Source organism: Sander vitreus, chromosome 17 (genome assembly GCF_031162955.1).
Source record: "Sander vitreus isolate 19-12246 chromosome 17, sanVit1, whole genome shotgun sequence".
NCBI classification, from domain to species: domain Eukaryota; kingdom Metazoa; phylum Chordata; class Actinopteri; order Perciformes; family Percidae; genus Sander; species Sander vitreus.
The window spans coordinates 9927476-9939512 of record NC_135871.1 but is presented as its reverse complement, the minus strand read 5'-3'; the positions used below and the strand labels follow the sequence as shown (position 1 = coordinate 9939512).

The 12037-nt window shown below is 43.0% G+C and overlaps 1 protein-coding gene across 3 annotated transcripts in view; it reads left to right on the top strand.

Annotated features, from left to right (window-relative positions):
• ate1 (arginyltransferase 1) overlaps window positions 1-7182 on the top strand; it is a 62506-nt gene extending 55324 nt beyond the window's left edge. For all 3 annotated transcript variants that reach the window (XM_078273661.1, XM_078273663.1, XM_078273662.1), the window contains one exon: window positions 5616-7182. In XM_078273661.1, the coding sequence (XP_078129787.1) occupies window positions 5616-5794 (179 nt within the window). In that variant the 3' untranslated portion in view covers window positions 5795-7182. The remainder of the gene's footprint in view (window positions 1-5615) is intronic.
• Window positions 7183-12037: the final 4855 nt, after the last annotated feature.

Here is a 12037-nt window from a genome sequence, read left to right as displayed (position 1 = left end):
ATGCTGAGCAGAAAGACTCACACGTTATGTAGATTGACACATTCCCATGAGTATGACACCGCTTAGCCTCGGAGTGAAAAAAGTAAAATAAGGTATACTGTACGGATACTGTATAAAGGCATTATTATAGGAGATGACTCAAGATTGTTGGTATGAGTGCACATGGGTTAAAACATGTACACATACCTCCACATGCTTTTCATATTGCAAGGGCCTGTAACTGCAGTGGTTGAGTGTACAGGGGCCAGCCATTCTACTGTTTACTCTTCCCCCATTAATCTGCATCACCAAACGGGCACCAAACGGAGACAATCCACTGATACACAGCAAGAAGAAGATGTGAGAGGACAATAATTTTGATTGTAGACTGTATGACTGGGATTGATAGATGAAGGCTAAGAGAGGGAGTAATAGAGGAATAGATGGAGTGATTGAGAGGGTGATAAAATGATTTTTATACAGATTGGAAGAGAAAGGGAGGGAGGCTGGTAGTTGTATGCTGGCACTAGAAGAGAGAGAGGTACAATAAAATAAGAGACAGATTGACAGGGAGGTGGAGGAGGAAAGAAGGATATGTGAATGTGGAGAGACAGCTTAAGAGTTTGTTGTAGTGAGGTCATACTTGGACTCAGGGCTATGCAGAGAGGTAAAAACCAACACAAATGATCAATCAAGTTCAAAGGAAAAAGTGTTCTGTGGCACAGATGCCTGTTTCCTCTGTTCTTTATTTCAGAATCAAAGTCTTAATACTTGTTTTAAGGAAATAAGGATTCTACTTTTTTGTCCTGGCAAGCTTTTCTTGTTTACTCAAGTGGTGGTGAAAGCACCACACCCAGGAGAAAAAAAGGGCATTTAAAAGGCCATTAGTAGGCTGGCCATTTACAGTACATCGTTGCCATTAACAGCTTAGCCAGTGGTAGGTCTGACCTTTTCTTGTCAATCATACCTCTAATCCCCAAGTAGGCACAAATTACTGAGGACAAAGTGGCGGTCTCAGAGTTAGCCATTTTCACTGTGGCAAGAGTGTGTTTGTGCGTCTGTGGCTCTTGCGGTGCCTCCATTCCTGTGTGGACTGTTGATCTTGGATGAGTCTGGACATTATTTCAGGCCTAGCTGTCCAAACGCGGTGTCATTGCATTTCAGCGCTAGCTGTCTTGATGGTTAGCTTTCCGGTCTGTTGCCAAAGCTGTGTGGTGCCAGACTGTAGTGGTTGTGTGGAGGGTTCTGTCTTCTCCGGAAATACACCCAGTGGTCAGTCAGTCACCAGGTCAGCCTGCAGTGTCATCGTCAGGTTAGCAGCATGACACACTGCTGAGACCTGTGGGCCAGTCCTAATTGGCAGTTTATCAATGTGTGGCTTGTTTGGGGCCTAAATAAAGACATGTTACAATCTGTTTTTAAGTCCTGGGGAAGTCCTGACTGCATGTAATGGTGTCTTTTAGGAAATAACTATCTGTTGCAGTCTCATTTACTTAGCTGTTGTGGTGTGCTGTGATAATGACATTTCATACTCTAGCCTGATTGCTCACTATGCTCCCATGAAATAAGAGTGGCGCTGTTTTGTTTGTCTACTCTTGAGTTTGCCACATGTCAGTAGATATTCATTGTGCCGGTGTATCAGCTGTTCAACGGATACACAACAGCTGGTTCTTTGACAACCTCCACCAATCCACATTTTTCTGTTGACTAACAACAAACATTCAACAGAATATATATTTAATATCAACTACCTTTAGGCTGGTTGTCAAATACGGCTCCCAAAACTTGTATCAATACCCTATCAATAGGGTTAAGCTAAGTTTTTGGTACATATAATAAAAAAATAAAATAAAACTGGGGTAGAGTGAGATATGTTAAAACATGTCGGTAGAGATTAGGGTTAAGTGACAATATAACTTTCTATTCTTGAAAGTGAGAACAAAGAAAAGATAAATACAACTTGACAGAATATGATGTTTATAAAATGTTTTCGAGTCATCATTAATTCCAACTCAGGCTAGTTGCAAGGTCCTTGAACTCCAAGCCTCACCCAGGGGTGAAAGAGAATTGGGGTGCTGGGTGTGCAGTCCGATTGTAAGGGTTACAGAGAGCTGTCTTAATGAGGTGTGCAAAGACAGCCGATCTAAACTTTACACAACTCTGTCCAAAGCAGGCTCACTTGATTACATGCCTGTTGCTGACACATCGAGAGCCCTGGGGCCTCTCACAAATGTACATACAGTGTGTACACACACACACACACACACACACACACACACACACATAGACACACATTCTACACAACACAGATATATTATATCTCACATACTCGTAATCTAGTGTTTGCTTGACGGAGAAAGAAGTAGGGGCGTTGCAAGCTCAGCAGAATAAACATTTGCAAAAATGTGTGACACAAGTAGACACCCCCTGGACCTTGAGTGCGTCCAGCAGGCGCCAAACCATATGCACAAAATTGCACATTGCATAGAATCACTACTTTATGTTGCATTTAATAAAATATCTACACTGTTGAAATAGAATATTGTCATTCTGTCGGTCTCTCTCTCTTTCATATCTGATACAGATACACACATTCACTTCTCATCAAGCTGATTGCCTCTGAGATCTACAGTGTGCTTTCAGCCATGCAAAGTGAAGCCAAAACATTTGGTGGGAGAGACATTGCTAGCCTGACACTCCTTACTATATTTCTAGCTTTTACAGTATGCACTTTCATATCTTGTCTCACTGTCAGGGCCACTTTGCTCTGCTCTTCAGCAGGCTTTCTGCTCCTTAGCCTGACTTGCGGTAATGTTTCCATTCAGAGTGGGGGCGGGGGGAGACACATATAATTCCTCTCAGTTATAATGCAGGAGGTTGTTTTTCCCCCGGATCTGGAATTTTCCCTTATTTTAATAACAATAAGAATGATAATATCCTTTATTATAATCCAGGGAAATTCTCTTGCTGGAGGTCAAAATGAATGGTCAGCTACAGAGATTCCGGGTCAGCTGGAAGGATGCGCTCTAACACAGGGGGCTTGAACCTTGGTCTTCCGGTCAAAGAGCAGGCTTTTTTACTCACTACACTACACCACCATTTTGGCCTTTCTCTTTTCAAACGTAAGCCAAGTTTTGGATTTGCGACATTGGGTCATAGGAAGTGGTCATAACCTGATGGCCTGCCTTTGACCAGCGTCCGGTGTTAAGCAAGTGTTTTGAAAGTTGGAAATGGATGGGAAGAGAGAGAGGAGCGTGGCGAGGTGTCAAGGCCCCTAGCCTCGGCTCTGACCCTCTCACTCCCTGACCGACCCTCACCACTCCTCTTTCCCCCCGACCCTTGAACCCGCGACCCCGAGAAGCTGCTGCCTCAGAGCAGCATGTCACTGAACGTCCAGTGGGCCTGGCGGGGAACAGGGTCTGGAGCTACTCAAACTGAGGAGGGGGCATTGGTGGGGGACGGAGTGAATGAAGAAGCAATGAAAGATGTTTATGTGAGCAGCGGATGTTTGGATTGCCTTGAGTAGGAGAGAGAGAGGGAGAGAGATAGGACCTCTGCTCAGTATTACTGTTGAGGTTAATAGACCATCTTAAAGCTGCATGCTGCTGTCCATTTCGGTCTGTAAAATGTCCACTACTTAATATCTTTAGAAGGGACAGTGGCGCTTTAGAGCAGTGTCACATTTGAGTGGGCAAGTGTACCTTTGTTTAACTGTTGTGTAAGTGGGCTGTCGCACTAATAAAGAACACGAGGAGGCGCATGCTTAGAGAGATAATGTTAAAGGCAGTTTAAGTTATTCAGGAAGCATCAAACGTTTAAATATTTTCACATTCATCCCGTCAGTACGCATTAATTCTTCATGGAGCCAAATGACGGTTGCGTGGAGTTGCATAACATGTTTACATCCCCCCCGCACGTTGGGACTTAACATACTGCTGATTTTCTTCATTTTAAAGTTTATATCAAGCTTTCTTCAATGATGTGACTCAGCAGATTTTTAGAGTAGGGGAAAGACACAGTGGTTAGGGCATTACTGAGCAGGGAAATGAGGCTAAAACATAAAATATGAATCCACGGGGGGGGGGTTTGAGAAAAAAAGAAAAAGTTTAACGTGAAAATATCTTTTATGGAGATTGGGATGTGAGAGCGAAGGAGCCTCGGGGCTTTTTGTTTATACCCAGCTCTCTTCTTTCCTCTGGCTTGCTTTTTAGGTAGTGTCTGTGCTAAGTTAGATGCCATAGTGGTACATGAATAGTTGGGACATTCACTTACTGTACAGCTACCTAAACATGTGACTATTTTAACTCTTTGATTTGTGAGATTTCAAAATGTCCCCTTGGTGCTGCCGTCCTGATTTAGTCATTGTTTATTGCAATGATACTTCACAGCAGCAAAGTTGATTGAGTCATATTGCTTTGTAAACTGGCATCTGGCACAAGAGCAAATACCTTTTGTTTGTGGCATTACATCACAGTTTTGCATCTTTTCTCTCTGTTGTCTTGTTTTCCCACTTTATTAGGCAATCAGGTGGGATTTAGCAGTACTGTGGCGAATATTTTAGGAATAAGGCAGAAATATGTGCACTTGCATCACTCGTACCACCTGGGCACTCAGCTGTGAGCCACATGGGTGTTGTCACAGTGAGCGTTAGTGGCGAGCAGGAGGCCCCAAGCTCTATTAATACCAAATCTAACTCGCTCCTGTTTGACTGATGTGTTGCCATGGGCCTGGCAAGCTAGTCCACTCCACAGCCTGGCTTGAGGTTTGTTTTCATCTGCATCCTCTTAGCGAAGCCAGACCAGGATTGCTCCAGACATGACAGGCTGATTGAATGAAACACTGTGTGTGGAATGTGTAGGGGATTCACATTTCAGAAAGCACGGTTTGAATTTAAAATCCTTCGCTAAGAGCTAAGCAGTGACTAGAGCATCCATTGGGGATGAGATACTTATTAAAGTTCCATTGAATGAAGAAGTCCTCAGTTCTGTATGGCGTGAAAGATTAGAGCTCATGATGTTTTTTTTGAGACCCACTTGCATTCACACATTATGTGCAGTGTATTTGGGTTAGGTTGGCTCTCCCAGTTGATACTCCCTGCTGTGCTAACCCTTGCATGTCCTCTTGGCGCCAGCTGTGGGCTGTGTGGCTCAACCTCTCACTCCTGGAGGCAGCAGTTTTAGTGTCAGAACGAGGGTCATCAGGTTTTTTTTTTTTTAAACTCTTTTATTTATTTATTTTTCCATCCAACTCTCCAGAGGACCATTCTTAGCTGCTGAACACGCACACTTTTGAGATTAGCAGTATTTTCACTGGTCTGATGGGAGCTGGCATTGTATGACACAGGACCTAATGAAATGCTGAGTTTGGCAAGCCAGCAGGGAGCAATGCTCCCGTAAACACGGCCCACTAACTAGCCTGCTCACGCACCACCGTGACTACAGGTTTAGGGCATAGGGGAATTAGAGCTGTGGGGGGAAAATGCTTTGTGCTCCTCCAACAGCTTCTCGGAATAATGGTGCATCCCTGCCAAGTCACTCAGAGGTTAACTTGTAAGAATGTGGGGAAAAGAAGGACAATGTTCATTGTGCTTGATGTGTCTCCACTGCTCCTTATTATGTTCTCATGTTTGTGTCCAGGAGATACTCGGATGCTGAAGGATGTGGGCCGAGCTCTGGTGCTATACAAACGGGCCGTCATGCCCTACGCAGCCTACACCCGCAAATGCAAAGGCTCCAGTGACGAGACGGAGGTGCAGCAGTATGCCGGCTTGGTTGGCCAGGACTGTGCAGAAAGGATCTTGCTTTACCGCTCCTAAACATTACAGCGTCACATCACTGCACCTTTTTTAATATACATGAATAACACCTCCCAGCAATGTCTGTGTGTTTCTGTTAATGTATCTCTGTGTGTCTTCTCACTGTGTGTGAAAGTGCTTTCTGCTGCTGCTCCCAGTAGTCTCACCACGCTTAGCTTTACACAGGCTGGAACAATGCAGTAGCAGCTCACTATCTATATATGTGTCCATTCACCCACTGGCCTCATTCACGTTTATCTATCAATGAATCCTGCAGTATCTATTCTCAGTTTAGTTCTTCTGCATCCTTCGGTTTGATTTGACTCCCATCACGGATCGGTTATTTTGATCTCATGTGTTCATCACTTTGATTTTTCCATCTTCTGTACGCTTCAGTAATGCTGTTCCTGATGATGATGCTCCACACAGGCGACAGCTCTCTTCTGAACTGACACGTTTAGATGTACGTCAGCGTTGCCACTTGAAGAGCATGTGCTACTTGCTACGAATGTTCAGTGAAGTTGGTTCTTAGTTGCTTAAAGTGCCCATATTATTAAAAAAAACACTTTCTGAGATTTGGGGTGTTGTTTTGTGTCTCTGGTGCTTCCACACACATACAAACTTTGAAAAAAATCCATCCATGCTGTTTTGAGTGAGATACGGTTTCTGAATGTGTCCTGCCTTCAGTCTCTGGGTGAGCTGTTCAAAATCGGCACGGCTTGTGACGTCACAAGCCGAAACGAGCTGGCTAACCGCAACCGTTAGCTCGTAGCGTTAGCATGCTAACGCTAATGCTAAGGCTAGCATGCTACCTCATTCTCAATAGCAAAGCACTGCTACAACACACACAAGTTCACCATAATCTACAAAAGAACTACTTACATGTGCGCCCTCATTTAGAAGTCTCCCAGCTAATCCTGCCTTGTAACTGACCAAAGTTGGAGAAACAGCCTTTCTTTTACTGTCTATGGAGCTAGCTAGCTGACATGATCTACATCTGTGCTACTGCACATGTGCGAGTGCAATCAAAGATAGTACAGAAGAAGAAGAAAAGAGGTCTCACTCTGTAGCTAAAACAGAGACCAGCTGAAAAGAGGATCTGCAGCAGTGAGAGAGAGCTGTGCAGTACAACAAAAACATGGTGTTTTTTGAAAATGAAACCATGTAAACCTATTCTGGTACAACCTTAAAATACAATTATGAACCTGAAAATGAGCATAATATGGGCGCTTTAAACTATATCCCCCAAACTTCACTTACTTACTTTTTTTTATCACTGGGTTTATTTGACCCAAAGAACTCTGTTATCAATGTTTTTGTCTGCAATATTTATAGCTTCATTTGCTTTTCTTTTAATATTGACACTGTTATTTTTGGTTAAACCAAATAAAAAGGTTGTATATTCCCTGCTTGGACTTTGTGGCTTTCCTTTGCATGCTAATTTTGCAACACAACCTTGAATCCACTGGCAGCTGGATTTGGGGAACAATAATGCATTAAATCATCTATTGCTGGCACAAACTGTGCACATTTTTACACATACAGAAGTACAGTATGTATCCCAAAACACATGCACGCCCAAAGATTAGTGCTTGAGTGTAGACTTGTTGGACTGGGCCAAGCAACAGGTGTTAGATATATGAGCCGGCAGAACACAAACACCAAAGGCTTCTAGCCCTCAAACAAGAGTGTCAACAGCAGCCCAGCTCTCAGCCAGGGAAGGGCTCGGCCAGCAGCTACGCTTGCTATCTTAATTTAGTTATTGAACAGATTTCAGATTAAGATATACATTATTGATCCCGCAAGAGGAAATTACATTTTACATGCTCTTGTTAGTTATTACACACATTACACACAGGCCCGGAATACACACACATGCCCAGGACCTTTACATGCATTAATGGAGAGATGTCAGAGTGAGAGGGCTGCCATGACAGGCGCCCCGAGCACTTGGGGGTTTGGTGCCTTGCTCAAGGGCAGTGCCCAGGAAGTGAACTGCCACCTCTCCAGCATGGGCACTTGAACCGGCACCCCGTCGGTTCCCAAACCAAGTCCCTACGGACCAAGCTACTGCAACCCCTATTTCAGATTTAATGGATAACCTAGTAATATTGTTTGCTCCAAAGCAACTCTAGATGTCTAAATCTGTCTATAATGTCCATCGCTGATAAATTAACTTAGAAATCATGTAATAAAAGAACAAACAACAACAATGGTGTAAAGTTTGGAGGTGAAACTAAACATACGTGATGATACCAGGTTTTTCCCGCCATGATCTCAGCATCAACAGTGGCCATTAGATACACTTTTTAAAACCTCTTGCACACATACATGTATTTGTGAGGTGGTTAGCCATGTTGTGTGTGGGATATCTCTAACCCAGAACCTAGAGACACACAATTGTGCAACTAACTAAGGGAAAGGTGTAAGCACAGATAATGTGAAGTGTCAGCTTGACCCTGGACTAGACTTGTATTTGTGCAGCAGCTCTCTGCTCTCCAGTGCTGCCTGACCTGCCACCCATTCTGCCAGCCTGTCTGCAACCAATCCTGAGGAAACAGTTGAGAGAGCCAGTCTCTCCAGTTTAAACTCAACCTGGGTTTAAAAGCAGTCGTGTCCTCAGGAATTAGGATGGATTGACAGGCTAATTCTCCAAGAAGGGAACACTGACGCTGGCTAGTAGCCATGTTGGATTCACTGTTTCTCTCCCACATTAGGCATGCTTTCCCTTGGACTAAATGTGCACTCACACATGACACATACACACACACTCCTGGCACTGTCACAAGTAGTTAGTCTTGGTGGACGCCACACATAAGGACGTGCGCCAGTTCTGTGGTGGACCTCTTTCTGTCAAAACAAAAGGCCTCGACCAGTAGGCAATTTTATGAGTGCATAATGCTGCAAGACACAGTATGGCAAGGTTTGGACATTACGCTGATATATAATTGTGTCACTGCTCATAATTCTTATTAAGTATGTGGTACGTACTGACCACGTACTGCCGCTGAAATACCATTCAGCCAAAGGTCAGCATTCAGAGAATGGAGAGTCCTAGAGAGAATGCTTAATCTTTATGTCAGACCTGAGTCACAGAGATGGTTAAAATACTCTATGGTTTATTTTAAGCTGTGTTGGTGCCAAATTGGTGGGTGTTTGTCACACTGGAAAATAAAGAGACTGCCAAAAAGCTCTGAAAGGAGAGTATGACCCTGTAGTAAGATAACCTTAAAGGGATAGTTTGGATATTTTGAAGTGGGGTTGTATGAGGTACTTATCTATAGTCAGTGTATTACCTACAGTAGATGGCGGTCAGCCTGTCCCCAGTTTGGAAAAGCCGACACGAGTCCGGACACAGAAGCTAAGCAATGTACTGCTGTGGGTGCCCACAGCAAAATGCAGTTCTGCCACCTATTAAGGAAAAAGGAATCTAAATATTTTTAAGTATACACAATATTTAGAATATGTTCACTGCTTTACCTTTCCGACTTCGTCTAAGCCACCAGGCTCCTTTGACAAGAACAGTAATTTTACCTCGCAGAAAGCAGGAGGTGCTGGTCTCCCGCTGCCTCGATCGATTAGAGTAAAGCAGTAATTCTCAACCTTTTTTGGGCCAGCGGCCCCCTATCCATAATCCAGGTCCCTTAACTCCCCACCCCCCATCAAATAAGATGTAGGCTAGTTGCCCTGAATATTAATGATTAGGCCCTATCATTGTTATGATGATTATCATTGTTGGTACTATTGTTATCAAAAAATCATATAATTGAATGAAAAATGTTCAACGGCTATGTTCATAGATTTATTAAAGATACATTTGATGGAGACTTTAAAGTTCACAACAAGACTGATACATAACGCTGCAGTACGGAGTTCATTTAAGATGCTACTTTGACGTCCCGTTTCTGTGAAGGCAGCACGGAGCTGACAGAAACACAGAAGAGGAGAAGAGTTGCAATGCACGGTCTTGTCCAGTCGCAGTGGCGTAAACTGGCAGGTTTTAATGTTGCAGACCACTAATTTTTGCAAGTAGTTTAAAGTGTAAACTCGTATTGTTGTGAATCGTTGGTGTAAACTCGCCTTAAAACAAACGCCCCCCTTTCCAAAATATTGCTTCCAATATATATATATATATATATATATATATATAAGGATGAAAGAAATTTAAATGCTAGCTGAGATGTAAAAGTTAAAAGCAATTGAAATTTCAGTTGAAGTAATATTGCCAGAATAAGTGTGTGCACGTTAGTGTCAGTTGGTGTGTAAGCAGTGACAGCAGTTTGAATGTCAGTTTAATCTCAAGTAAATAACTATTTGTTAGAAGTATTTCTATCCATATTCTGTTACACAACAGAACTTTCCTCCCCTATCTGCTGTGGCCTCTCCACACATGTATTGGGGCCAAGTGAATATGCTAGGGGACCCACGGACGAAAGAGGATGTGGCAGCGTGAAATAGTATGGGAAGGAAAAGCAAGTCTGAAAATGACGGAAAAAAGACGCCATTCCTGATGTATTTCCCTTTTGCCAAATGTCTAATCCAAACTCATGTGTGGAATCATGTCAGAGAAGTATGGAATAATATCCCTCAGCTGTTTACGTAAATATCTCTAAATACTATGTGCATGCCTTGGTAAGAGTATAATTTGCTTTTGTGGTAAATAAGAGGGAAAATGTGTTTGGGAAAAGATCAAGTTTGCTGATTTTTATCTTTTTTTAAATGTTCATTTTCCCTTACTGTAGGAACACAAATGCTGACGGAGAATAAGGAGGTGTGCGTCATCCACCAGCATCCCCAGATCACATCTACTGTATATGAGACTCCATTTAGCATCTGAAGGGGCCATTACATGACGCTATCTTCCTGTTTATGAAACTATCTGTAGGCAGCGAGCTGTTTGATCCCTCTCTATTTCGGTCTTTCTCTGAGCTAATCTTTCTGCAGTACACACAAGCTTTGTTTCATCGTACCAGGAGCAGAATGTAAACACTGCCTCTGCCCACAGTACTGTATATATACATATATATATATATATATAGTATATTTGTGTGTGCTCCGTGTTTACTCTTGCTGAGTGTGGGCTGCTTGTTTGGATTGGCTCCCCGTAAGGACAGTGTGAATTTACAAGTTTGTTTTTGTGATTCTCCCATGCTCACTCCTCTCTCCACCATTCCATGATGTCTGTGTATGTGTGTGTATATGTCTGTTGTTTGTGCCACTGTAGTGCGGACGTGTATTATTGGCTCTTGTTTGTACTGGCACCAACGCCAGGCCCCCCAGACCAGCGGAAGCTCCCAGGCCAAAGGAAGTGCTGGGCTCCTTTGTGAACAGGGCCCCCTTGGATTAAGCGTATCGCACCCTAAATGCAGGCCCTTTCTCCTGGGGATTATCTAAGGGACAGGGGGGCGCCCACTCCCACTGGGGCCCTGTCACCCAAATTCAACACACCGTCACCAGACCGCTCGCTAGCCCCCTCGCTAGGATACGGGACATGAGGGGAGGCATTGTGCCCCTAGAGACAATGCTAAAGTGATTAGCCTGAGTTATTAACGGACCATAGAAAATGCATTTTGACATGGGGCTTCAAGTTGATCCAACTCGCTGCTGGACATGGTGAAAATATTTACAAGCATCAGGTTGTTGTGTGCATATGTTTAGTCTGATGCAGGCATGTAGTCAAGAGTAAACTGTTTAAGCTCAGTTGATTTATTTGCTAAATAGTTCAAATTCATTGCGCTCATAAGGGAATAAAAGGGACTTTAAAGAGAACAGAAGCACAAATGTGCTCTTAACTCTTCTTAATATTGATGCTTTGTGATGATCAATGGCTGAAGTTTACAGTTATTTTCTACTACATGACTGGACAGGAGCCTCAAACTGTTGATCAGCTGTTTTCTGTGTAATCGTAGAATGAACTAAGCATTGTTTTTCCATTAGGAATACCTATCCTTTCCACCAGTGGTGGACTGTAATTAGGTACACATACAAGTACTTTACTGTACATAAGTACCATTTTGAGCCATTTGTTACAGTATGCACTTACTTATTTGATAGGTGTAATTACCAGTTACTTTTCAGATTAAGTTTTTACATAAAAATATATGTTATGTTCATAAATTACAATACATTGTTGAAGATGAAACATTTCCCGACTTGTGACCTTACAAAAAAGACTTGACTTTAATTACAAAAAGGCAGTGTCTGGTTGGGGCCCCTTGTCATGTTTAGCAGTTCTACCAAATAAACATTTCACCTCTAACTCTC